Consider the following 23,049-nt stretch of genomic DNA (forward strand, 5'->3'; position numbering starts at 1 on the left):
AGAAAAGCTTAGCCCGGGGCAGCGGCCGCGGCTACCTCCTCTGGGCAAGGCGCTGGCCCAGAGCCGCTCGCACCCGAATGTGCATCTCGTCGCCCCTCGATTGAGGCTGCGTTTTTATCGCCAGGGCCAGGCAGGACTCGAGCCCGGCTTCGCCTGGCAAAGAGAACCCAGGGCCGGACCTTCAGCGGCCGGAGTTCGCTGGCGTCTCCTCAAAACCCGCCGCGGGACTCGCTCCAGGGCTGCAACCAGAAGGAAGGCGCGCCCGCGCACACCCCACGACTTGCAAACCGCGCCAAGTCTTCCGCTCCGCCACAAAACCGCCTCCGGGCTTGTTCGCTGCCAGCCAATAGACGGGTTCAGGGGGCATGTCCGACGGAGCAACGAGCCAATCGCAGGTGGAGGAGGCCGGGCCGAGTGTTCCACCCTTACCGCCGCGGGAGAAGCGGCATGGTTGAGTTGCGTTTGGCGGCGCGGGCCTCGGGAGGCTGCTGAGCAGGTGGCGTCGGAGAACGGGATGGCCCCGCAGCAGAAGTCCAGCGTGGGATTGGTCCCGCATCGGCCGCCCTCTTCGGCCACGCGGCTCTTCACCTGGGACGAAATCCAGGCCCACACCAAGCAAGGAGCCCCGGGGCGAGAGAATTGGCTGGTGGTCGGCAGGAAAGTGTACGACGTCCGCAGCTTCTGCCAGAGACACCCCGGGGGCTCCCGGATCCTGATGAGCCACTTTGGGGAGGACGTGACGGTGAGATGCGGGTTGGGGGTCGTGTGAAAAGTGTGAAGGAGGTGATGGAGGAGAGATAACTAAGCTGCCCCGTGAAATTGCGTGTCAGTCGGCCCCGCATTCCTCTGTTCTGCTCTGTTCTGAATCTGAGCGCCTCAGATTAAGGTCTGAGGGACATATGGTGAACGGCTGATAGTCCGTTCGTCGATAAATAACAGTATGGTAATAAATCATTTGGGAGTCAATTTTCTAGTGACCTAATTAAAGTACTATCTCGTTGGCAGTAAATTCCTTAGTCAAGGCACTGTAATTAAAAATTATCCCACTTTCATGCTGAGGAGAAATCAGTCCTAAATCCTACTATGCATCCTTGTAACATAGAAAAACACAGATTATACGTAATATATATATCATTTTGAACTTTTAAAATGACTTCTCACCTGATTCAAAAGTTGCAGATACAGTGAGAATAATGTGAGGTCATAAGCATAAATTGTTGTAAATGCCTAGAATATTATATTTATGAATAAATTGATAGGCTGCCAAAGCTGTACATTTTTCCTGAGGGTGATTGTATAATCGAAACATACTCCTGACCTCAAAGTCAGCAGCTCTGTTGAACCAATGTTTCCCTCAAGATGCAAAGATCCATCTTTGCAGCCCTTTTAAAGGGCATCATCTCAGTATCCCCCATTTTAGTCAAAGATTAAATATAAAATATGAATCTGCCTTTAGACTGCACTGTTTGCTTAAATCTGCCCACTAGTTGAGCAGTTGAGCAATCCACTATACTGTAATGTGAGAATTCTGTTTGGGAGTTGTTGTTTAGATCTAGGCATACTTGGTTTTCCCTTGTCCCATGATGATGCTTGAGCAATTATGTCTGCTGCTATCTACTGATGTGGATGAGGTTGGTTTAACTGGGAGCAGATGGCCCTCAGATTGCATTTTTATGAGGAGAGGATTGCTTGCCTGCAATGCTGCTGAGATAAAGACATAGCAGACTGCCTATAAAGGAGAACTTTTGTGGCCCCATAATGAGTGGGGCCCTGGGCGTTGGCCAGTTTGCTTTTAATAAAGCCACACTGCTGTCACCCTCCAGATGTGGTGGACTCCTAACTCCCTTCAGCCTTACCCACCTTGGCTAGGGATGCTGAGCTGCAGCATCTGAACATCTGAAGTGCAACACATTCTATAGCATTTTAGGGCTAGAGGAAGCTCTTTTGCTCTGCTGAAAATGAGTCCTGGAATGATGCTGCAAATTGCAGTTGTGAGTCATGCATGTTGTTTCAAAGGACATGATCCTAATGACCCTGCAGCAAGCTAACATGAAATTGGGTATTTTCTCTTTTCCTTGTCAAAAAACTAGAGTTCAGCAGCCTTGTAATTTACTCTTAATTTGTGGTTGGGTTGTGTCCAACAAGATCTAGAAATTCAACTTGAAGTAATCTCCCTGCATAAAGCACGCACCAAAGCTCCCTGAAGTGTTAACAAATTTTGCAAAAACAAAATAATGGACAATTTCCTAACTTTCAACAACGCCCCCTAAAGCAGCTGCCTTCCTCGCCCTCTCTAACAATAGGCTCCCACGTCACCATGCTTCACAGCAGGAGTGGCTGCTCAGCACTTAAAATGCTCTGCAAATTAATCCTGCCACAAGCACAATCCAGTTTGTTCTCTCTACCTCCCCCGTACCCCCGTGACTACCACATTCCAGAAATTATTTCAAGGAAGAATCCAAATGGTTCCTAATGCCAAAGTTTTCTTAAGCTACATCAGCCAGGTTTTGAGAACCACAGTCTTACTAGAAAGGTTTTTTTAAAGCCCAAACAACAACTTTGTATAGAATTGTTTTTTATTTATTTGCTTTAGTTCCAACCCCTGTCCCCGCCCCAAAATAATCTGTCAGTTAGTCAGGGCACCCACTGGCCTCCACCAAACCTGTGGAGGTATTTCCCAAGCCACTTCCAAAGTTTTTTCTTTTTGTTGTGGCAAGCACTGACTTGTAAGAACTCATTTTTCTATAAGGAAGTGTGAGACTATCAAAGGCTGCATACACACCATACATTTAAAGCCCCGCCCACCCCCCCAAAATCCTGGAAACAGTACTTTGTTCAAGGTACTGGGAATTGTAGCTCTGTGAGGGCTAAAGTACAGTTTCCAGGATCCTTTGGGGGTGGGGGAGTGCTTCAAATGTATGGTTTATAAGCTGCATTAAGCCCCTTGCAAAGGGCTTTCTCCCTTTCATTCCCTCCTACCTTCTGCTTTTTTCATTTCTGAATTTGGGTTTAAGGGGAATATGGGCATGGTTCCCATTGAAATCGATGGGACTTGAGTTCCACTAACTTAGGGACTCCAGCCAACCATATGCCTCCTCTGGAACAAACTACCATATTTTTCGCCCTATAAGGCGCACCGGCCCATAGAGTGCACCTAGTTTTTTTGTGGGGGGGGGGAATAAAGGGAAAAAAATTGATTCCCCCGCCCCCAGGCGCGGGCTTCCCCCGACTCCAGCCCCCAGAACAGGCAGCTCTCCGCAACCCTGGGGAGACGGCGCGACTTCCTGCCTCTTGCTCTCCAGGCGTGCGCACCGACCCCTCTCGCTCTCCAGGCTTCAGCGAAAGCCTGCATTCGCCCCAGAGGACGCACACACATTTGCCCTTCATTTTTGGAGGGGGAAAAGTGCGTCCTATAGGGCGAAAAATATGGTATTTTGGCTGGAAGAAGGGGATTTGGTGCAGGGTGTGTGTTGCATTTTAGGAAAAAGAAACCGTGAAACCATCAATGAAGAATTTAAAGAGAGGTGTGAGAAATGCCAGAAATATAACTTGTAGCATCTCTGTGCCCCTTCAGATGAAGTTGGACTCCAGCTCCCACCATCCTTCTCCGCTGGCTGTGCTGGCTGAGGAAAGCTGGAGTCCAACACCATCTTGAGGTTTATGCTGCCAGCCTGGAAACTTGAGGAAAGGGTTGCTACCAACGAAACTTCAGGAAGAACATTTTGATGTTAAAGAGCTGCTCAACAGTGAAACGGACTCCATGGAAGGTGGTGGACTCTCCTTCTCTGGAGATTTTTAGGCAGAGGTTGGATGGCCATCTGTCATGGATGCTTTAGCTGAGGTTCCTGCATTGCAGGGCGTTGGACTAGATGACTCTCAGAGTCCTTTCCAAACTCTCCAATTCTGTGATTCTGTGAGGCCTTTTACAATCTGAGACCTACCAAGGAGGCCCTCTCAGTGATTGCATCTGTGCATCAGGCCCAGGCTGTGAAGACATGAAGATTATTGGGGGTTGCTCCTCAATTATGGGATCCCTTCCCACTTCAGGCATGCCAGAGTAAGCTTGAGCATCTTCTTTGAGTGTTGCAAGAGCTACTTGTATCTTGGGGCTGGCTTGGGAGCACATGGTCTTGTCAAAAAAGAGGTTGTATTCCATATTATTATTATTGCATTTTGGTACCCACTCCAAGCTTTCAGAATGGGGTGGGCTATGAATCTGAGGCCCCATCTGCTGTATATAGTTAAAGCAGTGTCACCACTATAAAAAAGTCATGGTTGCCCCCAAAGAATCTTGGGTACTGGGAGGGTGCTGGGAGTTTTAGGAAATATCTATTCCCCTCACAGAACTGCAATTACCAGGGTAGTTTAATAAGTGTTGTTTGTGTGTGAAGCACGCAAGCCTGAATCTTATGCGGCTCATTCCTGTAATAGCTGTTCAAGCCCTCCAAGTTGCCTAATGCGTTTAGACTACAAAATAGTCTTCATTAGATGTAATGATCACCTACCTCCTGAAAAAGGACTTTCCTTTCCTTTGAGGAGAAACACTTGCTCCAAACAACTCCCCCCCCCCAAACAAAACCCTTTATGAACTCCACCTCTTTTTGTTGCTTTGAATATTGCTGTGGATCAGGAACGCCCTCCCTTTTCAATTAGCAATAATTGCACCTTGCATTAACCAGGGTGTTGCTTGAGGCAAAACAGTAAATGGTGCCACTGTCTCCTGATGAAACCGGAGGCACAGGTGCCTGGGGCACTGGGTGCCTAAGCACCCACAAAATTCCTCATGAAGGGGCCAGGCACCCACAAATTTCGGTGCCAGGACCATGCACATTGCATGGCACCCATGGCCCCTGGCACCAACGGTTGCGGGGCCAAGTTGGCACTCCTGACTGGAGCAGCAGCCTCAGGAAGCCCTGGCATGCTGAAGCTGGCAGTGGAGAAAGAAGGAGGCTAGAGAGGAGCAGGCCCGCTCTTCCGAGGTGGCGCATAGGCAACATGCGCTGGATCTCCTGCCCCTCTCAGCTGTCCCTAGTCTGCTACCTGAGGTGACTGCTAATGAACAGACTGGTTCTGAATCTGTACCTTCAGGGCTGCAGGTCAGGAGCAGAAGATTTATAGGCAATTCCTGCCAGGAGATTCTCATCGTAGCACAGTGGTGCCTCGCAAGACGAAATTAATTCGTTCCACAAGTTTTTTCGTCTTGCGAGTTTTTCGTCTTGCGAAGCACGGTTTCCCATAGGAATGCATTGAATATCAATCAATGCGTTCCTATGGAAACCGCCTTCAGACCAGGTCCGGGGACAGTCTGTCCCCCGACCTCTTCTGAAGGCTGGGGGGGGGGGGACAAGGGCTTTTCTTCCCACCCCCAGCATTTTAAAAAACCCCGGGACAGCAGAGGACTTCTCCGCTGTCCCGGGGTTTTTAAAAATGCTGGCGGGCGGCAGCGCTGCGCTTCCCTGCTATCCCGGACCGCTTTTAAAATGCTGGCGGTGGGGAGCAAAGCCTTTCGGCCCCCGCCGGCCTTCCTGGACCTCTTCTGAAGGCCGGAGGGGGGGGGGAAAGGCTTTGCTCCCCACCGCCAGCATTTAAAAGAGGTCCCCGGAGATTTCCCTATGGGCTTTCTTCTTGCGAAGCAAGCCCATAGTGAAATTCGTCTTGCGAAGCGCATCGAAAAACGGAAAACCCTTTCGTCTAGCGGGTTTTTCGTCTTGCGAGGCATTCGTCTTGCGGGGCACCACTGTATAGGCAATTCCTGCCAGGAGATTCTCATTGTAGCCCACAATCCTCGAGTCCTGGGATATCTGGTGACCCGAGGGGGCCAATCTGTGATGTTCCCAGCTGCTGTAAAAACAGCCCCTCTGACTTCCCACAATCTGAGCAACTGGTTGCTGAGGGAGGCTGTGCCATTGTTTTCTGCTTACCCGCCCCAGCCTGCCTTTGCCGATATTGAAAATGCTGGTTTGAATGAAACGGAGCCAGTGAAAATCATATGTACATGAATTGTGGGGTGAGGGTGGTATTTGTCTATGCATATCATTTCTTGATTCATATTCTGATTATCTCTGTTGATCAGCAATACATCTTCTGTGTCAGATAATAAATCATAGTGTTTACACAACCTTTGAAACGTCTTGCACACAGGTTCCCATTTTTGATTTGCAAAGCAGAAAGAGAGGGGTACATTGCTCAATTATTTCCCACGTCCGCTGATGGAATAAGTGCTAGGAGTGAGCCCACTGCCACACACCTTTGACTATGTCTGCAAATTCTTTTGGCCCCCACCCCACAACCTTTCATCATTTACCTTAATTAGAGGCAACGTGCTCTTGATGTATTTAATTGCTGCAGTGTCATAACTCAACAGTACCATTACAAACTGAAAAATATGTAGGGATTTCCATTTAACCTCTAGCAGAGTGCAGGGCGTTCTGCAGGTGCTGCAGTTGAAACAAACCCTATGACTGTTTCCAGACTGATGGTTTCTGTCACTACCCTGTCATCTTTCTATGTCCCATCCACACAAGGAGGAAGTGTGACAGAACTGCTGTGTGTGGGGTCTTTTGAAGCTTGGCACACATTCACTATAACACTTGAGGTGGCTGCCATTTTATGACACCCATTAGTTTTAGAAAAAAATCTTGTAATTATTACATAAGTCTCTCTCTCTCTCTCTCTCTCTGTGTGTGTGTGTGTGTGTGTGTAGAGCACTAAAGATTTATATCACCATAATGTTTATAAAGTAAAGGTAAAGATACCCCTGCCCATACGGGCCAGTCGTGTCCGACTCTAGGGTTGTGCGCCCATCTCACTTAAGAGGCCGGGGGCCAGCGCTGTCCGGAGACACTTCCGGGTCACGTGGCCAGTGTGACGAAGCTGCTCTGGCGAGCCAGCACCAGCGCAGCACACGAAAACGCTGTTTACCTTCCCACTATACAGCAGTACCTATTTATCTACTTGCACTTAGGGGTGCTTTCGAACTGCTAGGTGGGCAGGAGCTGGGACCGAAGACGGGAGCTCACCCCGCCGCGGGGATTCGAACCTCCAACCATGCGATCGGCAAGTCCTAGGCACTGAGGTTTTACCCACAGCGCCACCCGCGTCCCATCATAATGTTTATAGTATAGCACAAAATACGATAATAGTGTTATACTTTTATAACACTATACTACAATCCTAATTTTTTAAAAATTCTGGTTACTGGTGTTTTAGCAACTTGGTTAATGGTGGTGATAAGAGACTTAAGATTTTATCCCCTCCCCCCCCCCCAAGGGAAAATAGAATAGAATGATGGTGTTGGAGCACTACAACTCTTTCATTAGTTTAAAAAGAACATATCCAGAAAATATTTTAATGATAATTAAAAGATATAAAAAATAGTGTCACAAATTGATGCTCACCACAAATGTTCTAATGAATGTGTGCTGAACTCTTTCCTGGTTCATTGCTATCCATGTCAAAACCTCCACATTTTTAAAAAGATGAAAGAATGGTGATAAAGGTGTCTTACACCTGTGGAGATTGCAGTGGTCTTCTGATGGAGACCAGCCATTCTGGTCTGAGAAAGATGTAAGAACTAAAGGGGAAATGTAGGGTGACAGTCATTGGATGGTTTTATTTTTTTACATTTTTAATATTTATATGCTGCTTTCCAATGCAAAGCCCAACATGGTGTCATGTCAATGTCCCATAAAAAATAGCTGAAAGGATCAGGGCAAAATGCCACATATAGAAACAGAGCCTCCCAATGTCATTGTTGGAATTCTAGCCCATCTCTCTCTCTCTCTCTCTCTCCACACACACATACACACATAACTTTGCATTGCATTTCAGTAGTAACAGCATATAAAAGATGATGATAACATAGTAAAAGTGAACAGGAAAATGGAAAAAAAGGAAGAAGAGAGTAAGGGAGAAAACCATATAAATAAAATTGAGCAAGTTTCCCGTTCATAAAATTGTAGTTTTGGAAGGTACCCCTGAGGGTCATCTAGTCCAACCCCCTGCTATGTAGGAATCTTAGTTACAGCATCCATGGCAGTTGGCCATCCCACCTCTGCTTAGAAACCTCCAAGGAAGGAGAGTCCACCACCTTCGAAGGGAGTCAAGCATCTCTTCCCATCAGTAGGTTTAGTTGGAATCTCCTTTCAACTTGAATCCATTGCTTCAGGTCCTACTCTCCAGAGCAAGAGAAAACAAGCTTGCTTCATCTTCAATGTAACAGCCCTTTAGATATTTGAAGGGGGCTATCATTTCTTCTCTCAGACTCCTCTTCTTCTGGCTAAACGTACCCAACTCCCTCAACCATTCCACATAAGGCTTGGTTTCCAGACCCTTGATCATCTTGGTTGCCCTCCTCTGCACACGGTTGTCATCATCATCACCATCACAGAATCCTTTTCTAATTTACTTGCCTATGAATTGCAGGGGAGGCGAGATTTATAATGCCTCTACTAATTTGTCCCTTTCATAAACTAAGGATTGAGTTGAAAGCACATGTAAGCACATGATCAGACTGGGGAAATGCTTGTTCATGTCCATGACTAATTTCCCATTACACAAATGGGATTGTGTTAATCCCATTTCGAAGAACTAATCCTGTGTTGCTTCTTGGTAATCACAGCATCCTTTTCTAAGCGCTCACAGACCGACGACTTAATTATATGTTCAAGGACCTTCCCTGCTATCGCTGTCAAACTCAGTGGTCTTCTCTGGGTCTTCTCTCCCTGCCCCCCTGCCTTTTGAAGATGGGGAATAATATTTGCCTGCCTTCAGTCAGCAGGGACTTCTGATAATTCTGAAAGATTATAGACAGAGGCTCCGGGATTGCATCCACAAGCTCCTTTAGTACCCTTGCATGCAGCTCATCAGGCCCTGGGGATTTGAATTCATTTAAAGTAGCCCAGGGTTCTCTTTTCCTATCTTGAGCTGCAGCTCCATCCTTTTATAATTTATTTTGTTATTACCACGTTGGGCACTGCTTTACTTTTGGGTAAAGACAGAGGCAAAGTAGATGTTGAGCATTTCTGCCTTCTCTCTGTCACTCAATAGCATTTCTCCGTGCAGAAGAGCTGCTACTTGCTTGTTCTTCCTCGTGTTTCAAACATAGCCAAATAAAGCTCTAAAAATTAATTTTAATCTCTTTTGTAAGCCTGAGCTCATTCTGTGCTTTAGCCCACCCGACTCAAAGTAAAGCAGTAAACATCCTGATCTCAGCAGTTTCAATAAACGTGGAATTTAAACAAGAGTATAGGCAGCACAGGACAGTCAGGTGTAATTCCAAATGTCTGTCTCATGATTTCAGTCATTTACCTTTGAGCTAATTAATAGATATCAGCGTTTCTACTGTTCCTCCCAGTCCAAATTTTTAATATATTTCTCAATCTTTCCTTTTAACTATTAATCCCTTCATTTTCCCCCCTGTCTTTATTTGAAGAACAGTTTCCCTGCCCAGCCATACATTTGCGGTATCTCCAGACTGCCCTGTTCCTTCCCATGAGTTCAACTAGTTCTTTTAGCGTCTCTTTCACCTGCTCATATTTGTAGATGTTCATTAACTGCATTCAAATGATAGGTTGATGCATACCTTGCCTGATAGCTGTCATCGTTCACAAGTTTTGCAATGAATTGCTAGCCCCAAAGGGAGATTATTCACCCAAAACACCCACCTTGAAGCTGCATCTTCATCTTTTTTTGGGGGGGGGGGAATGTGGAGAAGTGGAAATCCCTGCTTTGCCCCTCCCAGTTTTTCACACCTGTGTAACGACAGAACTTGAAATGCACTGTGACAAATTCCTTTTGCACAACAAGATGTTTACTGATATTTCGAAATGACTGAGACTTCAATAAAAGCAAACGGTAACCTAGAGCTATTTATACATGCTATTGCGCATGAAACTCAACTGCGCAATCCTATGCCTGTCTATTCAGAGGTTAGTTCTCATAGGTGGAGTGCTTTCCCTTGGGAGGCCTGCGCTGCACCCAGCTTCTTACTACTTTGCCGCCAGGCAAATACATTTTTGTTTTCCTGAGCATTTGGGCAACAGCCAGTGATATTGTATTGTATTGTTAAATTCATTTTATTTAGTACAATTTATTAAAAGTAATTGCACATTTGTTTTGTACAGTTACTTTATATTGTTTAATGTGTGTAAATTGCTTCAGGATTTTCAGTGGGAAGCAATCTGTAAGTGCTGGCCCATTAGAGCAGCTAGTGCACTGGCCTACCAGTCTAAGTCTGCCCCCAGCCAGTTGCCCCCAGCCTGCCATCTCTTTCCTGCAGCTGGTCCAGGTTTGTCAACTTCCTCCTCTTCCTCCTCCATTTCTATTGTCCTTGTAGAACTCTGCGGGGAAAAGAATGGGAGCAAAGCTAGAATGAGTTGGCTCTGCTGAGCTAAATGGACCAAGGATCTCATAGAATTCATAGAATCATAGAGTTGGAAGGGACCCTGAGGATCATCTAGTCCAACCCCCTGCAATGCAGGAATATACAGTTGTTCCATTGGGGATGAAACCGGCAACCTTGGTGTTATCAGCACCATGTTCTAACCAACTGAATCAGACCACCAGTGTAAGAGAGCTTCCTTTGTTTTACTTCCGTCAACTTTCTACTGTTTCATGATTGAGTCTCCCTTTCATAGAATCACATTGTCTGTGTGTGTGTGTGTGTGTGTGTGTCTGTGTGTGTGTCTGTGTCTGTGTCTGTGTCTGTGTCTTGTAGGCTCGTGTATTCCAACTCCCTGCTCAGTGCAGGACGTCCAGAGCTAGGGCATCCTCAACAGATGGTTGAGGATGAGCTCAATACACACCACCCGTCTGCCAGTTACCCCACAAACTCCTCATCTGTTGTTTTACTTTTGATAAACCCGCACGTTTCTTTAAGAGGAACATTGCCAGAGAAATTGGGGGGCTGGTAGCAGCACCGGGGAGAAGGGCACACATTGGCCTCACTCAATATTTCCTGGTATTGGTTTTGCCTTCCCTTCTTTTCCCCCTGTGGACTTGTAGGATGCCTTTGAAGCGTTCCATGTCGACAAGTCATTGGTGAAGAAGTATTTGAACCCGCTGTTGATTGGGGAGTTGGCACCAGATCAATCCAGTTTGGGACCCAGCAAAAATGTAAGTCTCTTCTAACCCCTGGATGTGAGATGTGAACCCAAGAAGAAGTAAGGTTTCCCTCCGTACATGTTATGTGCATTCTGGAGTGCTTAAAGGAGGATGCCAGGCGCTGGTCTGAACCTGTAAATGGTGGCAACGGGCTGATAGAAGGGGAGAAGCCCTGAGCAGAATTAGACATTAAAACTCTGGTCACACCCTCCCCTTGCTGCTCCTAAGAGCACAGGCTACTGCAACATTTCCTAGAGTAGAGGCAGCTGTCATTTTTAAATTTCTTCTTCACAGGAATCACTCATCATGGACTTCCGTGAGCTGCGCACCACTATAGAGAAGATGGGACTCCTGAAGCCCAACACTTACTTTTTCATGGCGGTGTTCCTTCACATCCTGCTCTTGGATGCTGCGTCCTGGCTCAACCTCTTGTATTTTGGAACCTCTTTACTGCCCTTCACTGTCTCTGTGGCACTTTGCACAATGTCCCACGTAAGTTGTCTTGCTCCGTGAATAAAGCCAAAGGCTGGCCTTCTGTTCTAAGCACCTGAAACCAGCTTCCTTGGTCATCTTCTACTACCCTGGTGAAGCCAGTGCTCATTCTGGAGGTCATCTTTATCACTGGAATTTTTGTCGCTCCCAGCGTTAATGGGTGCAATGCCAGTCCTTTGCAGTGAGACGATTGTTTATCCTCGGCGATTTATGAGTTGTATGGGTATTATTCAGAAATTCATGCCTGCATTTACTCATGTAGTATGCATGGCACACAGATTACTCTAGAGCTACCACATGCAATGACATGATGGCTTCTTTTGAATTAAATGATGCAGAAGGGACCCCAAAAACCGTTCAAATGATAGGCAGGCCATTGTTCTAAGCAATCTCCTTTGCCTTCCAGATCCAGGCTTCATGGTTCCAACATGATTTGGGGCACCTTTCCGTCTTCCAGAAGCCCAAGTGGAACCACCTGCTTCACAAATTTGTGATGTGCCATCTTCTTGTAAGTGCTTCTTTTTGAAAACTTTTATTTTTTTGAGAGGGCTGGGAAGGGTAAGAGATCTGGATTGATTATCTGAAAATCAAGCTACCATATTTTTGGACAATGTGCATAATGCACGAAAAGGTGTGGGGGGGGGGAAATGTTCTAGTTCTTTGTGGATTTTTGTTCCCAAAAGCCTTCCCACAACCCTCCCATTGCATGGTGGGTGCATATATACTACAAACAAATCAGTTTTATACTAGAGGAACTGTCTTGGCTTCCCCTAAAGCCAGGATGGGGAACTTTTGGCCTTCAGCTGTTACTGGGCTACCACTGCCCGCTTCCCTGACCATTGGCTGTGCTGGCTGGAACTCAGGGGAATTGCAGTTCCAACAGCATCAGAAGAACCACACGTTCCTCACTGCTATCTAAATGAACCCTGTGTGCTGCAGCAAAGGTGCCTAGAATCCTCTTATTAGTCTACCTGCTCCCCTCGACAGGACCAGAGTTCCTAGGACTTCCTACGAAGAGGGACTGACTCTTAATGTGGCCTAAATCTGTCAGTACGCCTTTCAGCCGATGTGCAGCAACTGGGCTCAATAACTGGTTCTTCCCTGACTGGGCTAGGCGACTGGAGCACTTTCAGAGGCCTTCCAATCCTGGAAAACAGGTCTCAGTGCACTGGACTCACAGCTGTGCATTGTGAGCACTAGACTCATGCAGAGTATAAATAACGCAGAAGCTAGCTGTGAAGCATAACTCCTTTTATTTCTGATAGCTACTACAAATTAAACAACTACTGGCTTGCATGAGTGTAACATCTCCCACTCAGCCATCTAGTCACTACATAGATAAGACTGTCTCCACACAGAGTCAGGCAGTCAGTCAGGAGCGGAAGAGTAGAAGAGCAGTTTCCGCCCCCTCCTTTCTCAAAACATCAAATCAGGAGATTCTTGCAATGGGAGGGGGTGAAAATATCAACAAAATCTACAGTGCAGTGATCTCCTTGGTTTTTTACCTTTAGCTGTGCTGTAGAATTGACTTCTTCTCTGACCTTCCTTTCAACAGGGGGCATCAGCCAACTGGTGGACTCTCCTGCACTCACAACATCACGCAAAACCCAATTGCCACAGCAAGGACCCGGACATCGACATGCACCCTGCCTTGTTTGCTTTGGGGAAGACCCTCTCTGTGGAGGCAAGTTTCATGTTGCTCTCATGCCCTTCAGAAAACAATGAATGCTTCCTATTTGTTCCTATGCGCTACCTATTTGTAGTGTAGCTACAAATGTGTGGTCGCCAGATTTCTACCTTAAAAAAACCCCACACCAACAAATAATACATGCCATTTAATATTTTGGGGTGGGGTTGGGAATCCAGGGAACTAAATTTATGTTGACTGGCAAGAAGTCTATGTAATACTGATATGGGAAGTGGCAAGGTGCCTGTATGGCTGGGATGGGGAACTTGTGGCCATTCAAATGTTGTTGGACTCCAGCTCTCATCAGCCCCAGTCAATATGGCCAATGGCAATGAAAATTACAGGACGGCAACATACGAGGAGTTGCAGGCTCCCCCTTCTGTAGGGCCATTTTTATCAAAATGTGACCTGATTTACTTTCACAGCTTGGGGTAAAGAAGACAAAGTATATGCCTTACAACCACCAGCACAAGTACTTCTCCTTCAGTAAGTGTTGCTGTTGTTGTTTGAATTTATATGCCACCCTATACCCAGCGGTCTCAGGGCGGTTCATAGAAAAGATCACAATATATAAAATAAAAATAAAAACAATAACCCAGTAACACCCCCCCTAAAAGAGCCACATTTTAAAAGGGTATCGGGATGTCAATCAGGTCAACCAAAGGCCTGGTTAAGAAGGAATGTTTTGTGCCTGGCGCCTAAAGGTGTAAAATGAAGGCGCCAGGTGAACTTCCCTGGGGAGAGCATTCCACAGACAGGGATCCACTGCAGAGACGGCCTGTTCTCATGTTGCCACCCTCCGGACCTCTTGAGGAGGAGGCAAATGAAGGAGGGCCTCAGAAGATAAGTCAGGGTCTGGGTAGGTTCATATGGAAGTATGACTAACTTCCTGCAATGCCATGGGAGTTAGTGGAGTCCGTTGGCTTATGGTGAATTATAATGGTACCATCGTAGTCATGGGCACATGATAGTGTGTAGCGGCTACATCTGCAAAAACCCTGTGCCCAGCAGGTGGACAGTGCTGTGCACCTCTGTTCTACTTGAACCGTCACTCCACAGCATTCTCATATTCCCTGTTGATAGAAGTTCCTGCCAGAGCAGTGTTTCACCCCTGTAATGTGTATTTGCATGCCATACCTGGACCCTAACACCTTGTAGGCCACCATTATGCTACAGTGGAGCTTGGAAGCACAGGACAGACTGTAGGGGAATCCCTGTGCCAGAGCAAGGGAATGAGTTCGTCTTCCCAGTTAATGGGATCATATGGTTGGATCCAGACTAAATTAATGGTGGCTTAGTTCCATTCAAATCAGTGGGACAAGTTAGTATTGACTAAGCTTAAGCCGCTTTGATCTCTGCGAGAACCATTAGTCCAGATCCAGCCTGCAGTCCATAATATCCTGTACCCTGTTACTTTTAACTGTAGTAAAACTTAAGGCATTCTTCAGTAGCCACACCTAAATTATCCGCTTGCACTATTTTCTTCCCAGTACATCTGGTTTATTTTACATATTTTGTATTTTAATTATGTGGCTAAGGCATCTTTCTTTTGCTATCTTCATCAGCGTTGCCTCCACTGTTGTTCCCTACCTTCTTCCAATATCACACCTTCTACATTGCTTTCAAGAAGAATTACTGGGTGGTAAGTATTGCATTATCTGAGTTACAGATGAAGCAACAGAAGAGCCCTCACTCCTGTTCCTGGCTGGCTGGCTTCTTGGGTGTTCTGAGGCATTTTGTGTTTTAATATTTTGTTGGTAGCCGCTCAGAATGGCTGGAGCATCCCAGTCAGATGAGCAGCATATAAATAAAAAAATATTATTACCATTATCTCTCAAATTATAGAGCAATCACTAATGCTAGATCCAGTCTTGGCCTTGCTTTCAATAGAAAGGAATACAAATCCCAGAATATCTTATAAGACACTGGTCTTTCTGTTACTAACAATGTCAAGAAAGCCAATAGTTAATCAACGGAAATCTTGCTCACATCCTTCAGTTGATTATTGGTATGGTAGACTGTGGGATCTAGCTCTCTCTGTGCATCTCACATTTCAAAGAAAAGTAAGTAAAGGAGAACCTAAATAAGATCATTTTTATGCTATTTGGTCTATACAGTGGTACCTCAGGTTACAGATGCTTCAGGTTACAGACTGCTAACCCAGAAATAGTACCTCGGGTTAAGAACTTTGCTTCAGGATGAGAACAGAAATCGCGTGGTGGTGGGAGGCCCCATTAGCTAAAGTGGTACCTCAGGTTAAGAACAGTTTCATGTTAAGAACGGACCTCCAGAACAAATTAAGTTCTTAACCCCAGGTACCACTGTACTTTTGACAATAGACCCTGTCTATATATACTGTATAGACAATAGACTCCCAATAATTCAATTAAGTTTGTGGGGAGGATATATTTTAGAAGATTGGGAAAGATATCTCAATGCCTTGGATTGTGATTATAAAAGGATACATTGCATGAATTAATGTAGGGTATTATCTTCCCTTTCCTTCCCCTCCATTCTATCTATTCTCATTCTCCTTTGTTTTCTTTTTGTATCAGTATTTTTTATGAAGTTTGTATTTCATCTATATTTATCTTTATTTTAAAAATTGATAGTTTCTTTAAACAAAACAAAAAGCAGTTTCTGCTGAACATTGGTTAAATGACATTATGTTATGTTAGCTTGAGTACTTCAATCACAGTCTTGTTTCAACCACAAGGCCTATCAGCAAAACTTTCTGTTGCACCTCTGGGGTAAAGGATCGTAGGGGACAATAACAATGTGAACTAAGCTTTATCCATTCTGACAGCTTCTTCCTTTTATTAGGATATTGCCTGCATGCTGAGCTTCTTCATCCGATTCTTCATCGTCTATGGGTGTTTTCTAGAAATAAAGAGTCTTCTTATATTCTTCTTTTTGGTCAGGTATTGTACAGCACAAAACCCCTCCCGATTCAACTAAATTTACTCAAAGCTGCCTTAGTGAAAGCAATGGTACTTGAGCTTGCGTTGGCTGACTTATCCTTTTAGTTGAATTGGACTTCACCATGACCAACTTCAGCTGGCTTGGTTGGCCATCTATATTTCTGTGGTGGAAAGCCCCAAAATTCAACCCTTTGTGGACTTCAGTCCTACAAGAAGTCTGCAAAATAGCAAGACAGGTATTAGAAGCATCCACAGAACCGGTGTTGGAGAAATTCAAAAAGAGGTTCCTAGACAGGAGGTATCCTTCCCAGGCACCCAGGATAAGGATGCAGGCTCCAAGTGAAAAGATAGGCCTTTATTGAAATACAAATGTGCACAGGATGCTCCTTATTTTTGAAGCTGTCCCTATGTGCACTGAGGCCACAAGGCAAGCCAAACAAACATACGACACACACACCCCAACCCTTTTGTTTTGTATACAGGCAACTCCTAATTTATGTTCCAAGGCACTGTGGGTTTAAGTGAAATTGCATATATTTGAAACACCATTGAAAAAGCCTGCAAACGCCTTGTTTTATTGAATACTATGTTTCCTATCTGGTCCTTTGATTAAAATGAATTTTCAAAGTTGGCTGTAAGTTACTGTAATTTTCTAAAAGAAATGGCTTTCTCTTGGCATATTACAAGTAAAAAGTTAAATACTGAGACTCTGAGAGAGCTTAGTAAGCTCAGCCCAACATTTAAAATAGCCAAGGACGCCAGCAGGGCTGAGTGGATTCCATTCCTCTGGTGATGAACCCTTTTCTGTGTCTGACTGTGCCTTACTGGGGTTATTTTGGAGGGCGGGGTCAGGAAGTTCTGCTTGCAATGTTTTCTGCTGAGTTGCTCACATTATCTGCTGAAGATTGTCTTTCCTAAAAATGACAGAATGGGAAGAGAGTTCAGAGCTGCATTGCAATTATGAGTTGAGCAGAGATGGGAAAGGTTTGCTTGCTGCCATGGGACCATCTATTCACTTTTAGTTTTTTCTGCTTGTGGCTTTATAAATAAAATAATGTGAAAGCAACCTTTTCAGTTCAGTTTGAAAACACAAAAAATGAGTGTGATGTTTTCAGGGATTCAGATTTTTGTGCAAGACACCAGATTTCACACAAGGCTTTTTTTTTAAAAAAAAAAGCATTTTCCCAATATGATTGGATTAGTGAATTACGCTTTCTACTGTATTACTACTCTTTTTCTCCATGCAGGATGTTGGAAAGCTCCTGGTTTGTCTGGGTCTCCCAAATGAATCACATACCCATGACTATAGATTATGACAAGAACTTGGACTGGGTGTCCATCCAGGTAAATTTTTTTTTTACTCAAGCAACTGTATGGCTATACATGGGACTGCTCTATATCCTCTCAAAAGATCATTCTGGGTTCTAATTCAAGTTGACCAAGATGCTGCCCTGGATGTTTATCAGAAAACTGGAGGAAAAGCAAACATGAGTTCAGATAAGGAGGCATTAGCGCAGGGATGGCGTCTTGTAGCCATTCAGATGCTGCTGGACTGTCATTAGCACTGTCCATGCTGGCTAAGGCTCATGGGAGTTGTAGTTCAACAACATCTGGTGGGGTCACAGGTTCCCCACTGCTGCTTTAGTGGACTCAACTAGACTAGGGAATCATGGGAGCTGGAGATGCAGCAAAGATGCAGTTCTTTCAGTGAGTAGATGGGGGCGGTAAAGAAGCAGGAGAGAGCAACAAGGAGTTAGTAGGAGCAAGTTGATTCTGAGGATGGGGAATCCGTGGTCCTTCCGGATGTCACCAGACTCTGGGCAGATTCACATCATACATTTAAAGCACATCCAATGCACATTTAAAACCCATGACTTCCCCCAAAGTATCCTGGGAACTGTAATCCTTCCTCCTTAATGACAACCTTAGCAAATTGTAGTTCTCATGAGTCTTTGGATGATGCTATATGCCTTGGATGTGCTTTAAATGTATGGTGTGGGCCTGCCCTCCAACTCCCACCAGCCTTAGTCTTCTTGGCCACTGGTCAGGAATGATGTTAGTTGTAGTCCAGCAACATCTGGAGGGGTTACAGGTTCCCCATCCCTGGGCTTAGAGTATGGTTTAGGGGCAGAGGGGAGGCAGAACAAACCCTGCAAGTATTTAAGAAGCAAGCAGAAGGAAACAAAGAGCATGGAGAGTAGCTGGTAGCCAGAGGGACCAGAAACATACCCTTGAGAGAATGAGGAACATCTAGAGAAGATGTTCACAGAGGGTCACAGAGCAGCTTACAATAGAAAAACACAGATATATAACATAAAAGTCATTGTTGATTGTGCTGTAACAATCAAATAAGCCCTTTTTAATAAGGGGGAAAACAATGTATTAGGCTGACAGACAAATTTTAAAAATGGCTTTTCATTTCCCCCCTTCCCTGTAGAATTAGGACCCAGCTGTAGTCCTGTTTGTTTTAAAAAGCAATCCAACCTTTCCACATACTGTGACTGCTCACTTCAGCAAATGCTGGCGTTGCAACACTCACAAACACATTTGTGTCATTATGTTCTTATTATCAGTATTCTGTCGTCATTTGACAAGCAACCAAAATCAGAGGGTAAGCCTTCTTGGGACCAGAGCAGGGCATCTCCTTGCTCCTGCTAGGACTGACTGGAGTGAAAGCTGCCAAAAAGAATCAAGTGAAACGAGACAAACCTACCTTCTTTGCTCCTCACAATCAGTCTTGGAATCCCAACATGCTTCAGAGAGGAGCATCAGTAAATTTCCCACTGTCCATAACAGTTGCCCGCCACTGTATCACAGTGTAGCAGCAGTAACCCAGAAGGGCTAATGAAGCAGATGGCCACAGCATCCCTTCCCTTCTGAAGAACAGTCTCTAGTTGGGTCTGAGGGTTGTAACAGTGAAAAGTGGGTAATGAACAATATGGCAGACATGAGACCCATTGTAGGCTCTTTGGTAACATGAGGATTGCAAGAATGTGGTGCTGACATCTAGTCTACTTTGCTAACTATGGGAGGGATTTGGTAGTAACTTAGGGTTGAATCCAACAAGGTCGTTGCGCAAGCAAAACTTCTGCTCACACAACAGCATTTCCCTGCCCCCTTCTCCCTCTGTACCCCACTGCCAAATCTGCTCTTGAGTGTTGAGGGGGAACTCGGGGCGCATTGGGAGGGATGTGGTGGGGGGAAAGAAAGTTCTTTTGCATTGAGTAGAAGTTCTTCTGCTTGCACAATGACTTGGCTGAATGCAACCCATAGCCGTCATACCAGGAGAGAGAGAAAGCTGTCCACCCACTTGTTATTTCAGCTCCAGGCGACATGTAACGTTGATCATTCCTGGTTCAACGACTGGTTTACTGGGCACTTGAATTTCCAGATTGAACACCAGTAAGTATGGACTGCAAAGAAGTGCTTTCTCTGGGTTGTATGTAGGTGAGTGAAACCCTGCTCACACAATGGGGCTTTTCTGGCTCTTACCCTACTGCCCCTTGAAAAGCAACTCCCTAGGGATGCAGGACTCTCTGGAATAGTGTGAAATGGGACGTGGTGGGAGAGGCTACACTGGGAAAGGGAACACAAGAGAAATCAGCGTGTTGCCTTGTGCAAGTAGACATGCTGAGCCAGTTGTGTGAAACTTCTTTGGATCCAAGCCAACACATCCTGGGAATGCTTTTCGTGCTGTGTGATTCTCTGTAGGAAGAACAAACGTCCAGTATGTGAAGCAATTTTTCTATTGTTCGGTTTTCTGGATGACTGCCTTGTCTATGTGATTAGACCAAATGTGATTAGCAGAACTTGAGGCAGAATTGTTTTGGTTTCCCCCGCCAGTCTCTTCCCTACGATGCCCCGGCACAACTACTGGAAGGTGGTCCCTCTGGTTAAGTCTCTGTGTGCCAAACATGGCATTGAATACAAGTGCAAGCCCCTGCTGACAGCCTTTGCAGATATTTTACGGTATGTATCAAAGGAGAAATGTGGCATAAAGGTACAGATGCAGTGGGAAGATAAGGCAGCTTACTCTCATTTTCTGCAGGGGTGGCTAAACCAGTGGCATGATCAGACCGGCCAAGCAGCTTTTAGCATCCCACTGCTCCCATTAAATTTTACTGGCACTGCTTTTGCAGATATTTTGCCAAGCCACTGCTGTCGAGTCAGATGGAGAATGCTGTAATGCTTCCAGAATGGTCCAGTCTGCTCCAGTGTCTCCCAAGTTCTGACAAAACACAGGGGCACCCATTTCTGTTTCTGCAGCACCCTCAGTGGTAGAGGGCTGCCTCCCCCCGCAGAAGACACAACTGGTAGCAATTGGCAGGGGCTGGCCAGCAGCCACTGCACAAACTGCTCAACTGTTTTAAAGGAAAAGGTGCATTTCCAGAAATAACACAACAAAGTATGACTTAGAAGCATCGTTTTCAGTGTTTCAGCAGCCTTTTCCCTGGCCTTCCTGAATTAAGTCGTTTCTGTAGCATTTAATTCTGGTTGCTTTCATGGTTTCCAACTTTGTCTTTTATTACTTGTGGTGTTTTCTATTCCTGTACATCCCTCAGGTATTTTTTTAAATATAGGGTGATTTGTAAATTTTGAAATTAAAATAAGTAGCTGCCACACCCCCTTTCACCATTCTTGCAGCTGGCCTGCGGCTGGCTCATGGCCAGTTGGGGAATTGCATACAGCTCTAGTGGCAAAAAAAGGTTGACTACTGCTGAGCTATAGATTTCTGCTACCCAGATTCCTGCCTCTCTATTTACAGTAACTTGATTGTATCTCAGGCATCTTACCCTTTCTTTTCCACATTTAATTAGTTTTCTCCCACCCCACCCTTTCTCTCACTGCAGTTCCCTGAAGGATTCTGGAGAGCTCTGGTTGGATGCCTATTTGCATAAATAAGTACTGGCTTTACAGAAAACAGATTCATTCACGTTGTCTCCACAGATGCCTTGTACAAGCAGATTGCCTTGAACGTTTTTCCAACTCCCAGTGTTTCATTGTTTCCTATTTATAATAAAATTTATGTCTGATACCATGCTTTCCCTATTTTGTACATCTCCCTTTGAACCTGGAAGTAAAAGTTGTTAACAAAGGTCCCAAATGAGCTGCCATATAGTGAAAGGAAGAAAGGGTGGGGGTATATGCATCTGAAGGAAGACTGTGCACTCTTTTAAAGGGCTTCTTTTCTCTGAATGATGAGATGTCATATGCTGATTCTCTGAGGACCCAATCCAGGTAAAAATTCTGTATGCTTAAGCCCATTGTCACCAGTCATGTGCCATTTACCTCAATGAGTAGGTAGCTCCTGGTCCAAAAAACGTTCTGCACCTCTGCTGTAAGGTTTATGCATTTTTTCAATACCTGGTTTACACAATAGGAAGCCTACTACACACCAATTACCTAAACTGGATTATGGACCATGTATGTGTTTCTAGTGCACTGGAGAGTTGGGATCAGTGTCCCTTTCTTGATATTGCATAATGAACAACTACCAGGCCACAAAGTTTGGCTTATCCCCTTGAGAATGTCGATGTATTGTTGGTTGTTTTTACATACAAAGGTCCCAGGTTCATTTCTTAGCATCGCCAGGTACAGCTGGGCATGTCCTGTCTAGAAAACCTGGAGCTGCTGCCACTCAATGGAGACAGTACAGCGCTAGATGGACCAGGGGTCTAACTCAGTATAAAACAGTTTCCTATGTTGTTTCTATCACTTACAATGAGGGTGATCTGCAGAAACGACATATGGGTATAGGTCATATTTCCTTCTTTTCATTATAATCATGCATATGTGAGTTATGAAGGTATGAACTAATTTTTAATCAAACCCATCAGCTAGCTGTTAAAGCAAAAAGGTCAAAGTACTATAGTAACACCTGAAGTTGACAGATATTCTGGTTTATCATTCCCATTATCTCTGCCCGTTGAATTGGGGCTGATGGGAGTTGTGGTCCAAAGTTTATGGGAGGTACTATCTTAAGGCAGGCATAGGCAAACTCCGGTCCTCCAGATGTTTGGGACTACAATTCCCGTCATCCCTAGTTAACAGGACCAGTGGTCAGGGATGATGAGAATTGTAGTCCCAAACATCTGGAGGCCCGGAGTTTGCCTGTGCCTGTCTCAAAGCATGCCAAAGGCACAATCCTGTTTAGAAAGCTGTATATGCCTATTTATATTCCCAACGAATAGAACCCAAACAAAATTCTAGCTTCTACTGTCTCAAAACCTTGGCTACTTTAAAGCAACAAAACTATCACAATTATATTATTTTCATATCAGTCTGTTATAAAGGAAGATTAAATAATCAAAAGAGAGCTTTATTATATAGTTACTACAAATCTTAAAAGAGAAAAGTGCTAGTGACAGGATTGCTTCTACTTTGGTTCTTTAAGCTTTCACCCTGGTGCTAAAACCAACATAAACCTAAAATATGGAAAATGATAACAAAACTTTACAATTTGGTTTTCTTAATCTGAAGGCCAAACAGAAGAAGTGGTTTCATTTTTTGGTGGTGTGTGTTTATGAGCATGTGGTAAATAAAATTGGAGGGAAATTTTCTGGTGTAAAAAAACCCTCACATACACACGTCTTCTACAATGCACATAAAAATAAATCCAGCTTCTGCCGCTGAAGTCAATTCTGGCAAGTGCAACAGTTCCCTCACCAACTCCCCAGATCTGCTGCAGGCAGTTGGAAGAACCCCCAGAAAGGGGAGAAGGGAGTTTGTTCCGTCACCACAAGCATTTCTGCTTGCCCCGTGGAGTAATTTACTTAGTGCAATGTTGAATATAACTGAAGAGGGTCAAAACCAGACAGATGCCATTTGAGGCAAGTAGCAGCCAGA

General features: G+C 45.0%; 1 protein-coding gene across 1 annotated transcript; it reads left to right on the forward strand.

Annotated features, from left to right (window-relative positions):
• Positions 1-373: 373 nt before the first annotated feature.
• On the forward strand, positions 374-21,238 carry LOC309327750 (acyl-CoA (8-3)-desaturase-like). Its single transcript, XM_081837211.1, has 12 exons — positions 374-742; positions 11,005-11,115; positions 11,398-11,595; positions 12,002-12,103; positions 13,151-13,279; positions 13,708-13,768; positions 14,848-14,924; positions 16,106-16,203; positions 17,451-17,547; positions 19,526-19,605; positions 20,047-20,172; positions 21,054-21,238. The coding sequence occupies exons 1-12, from the start codon at positions 515-517 to the stop codon at positions 21,103-21,105; spliced, it is 1,359 nt and encodes a 452-aa protein (XP_081693337.1). The 5' UTR covers positions 374-514; the 3' UTR covers positions 21,106-21,238.
• Positions 21,239-23,049: the final 1,811 nt, after the last annotated feature.

This window comes from Podarcis erhardii, assembly GCF_964252035.2.
Source record: "Podarcis erhardii genome assembly, chromosome: 1".
In the NCBI taxonomy this organism is placed as follows: Eukaryota; Metazoa; Chordata; class Lepidosauria; order Squamata; family Lacertidae; genus Podarcis; species Podarcis erhardii.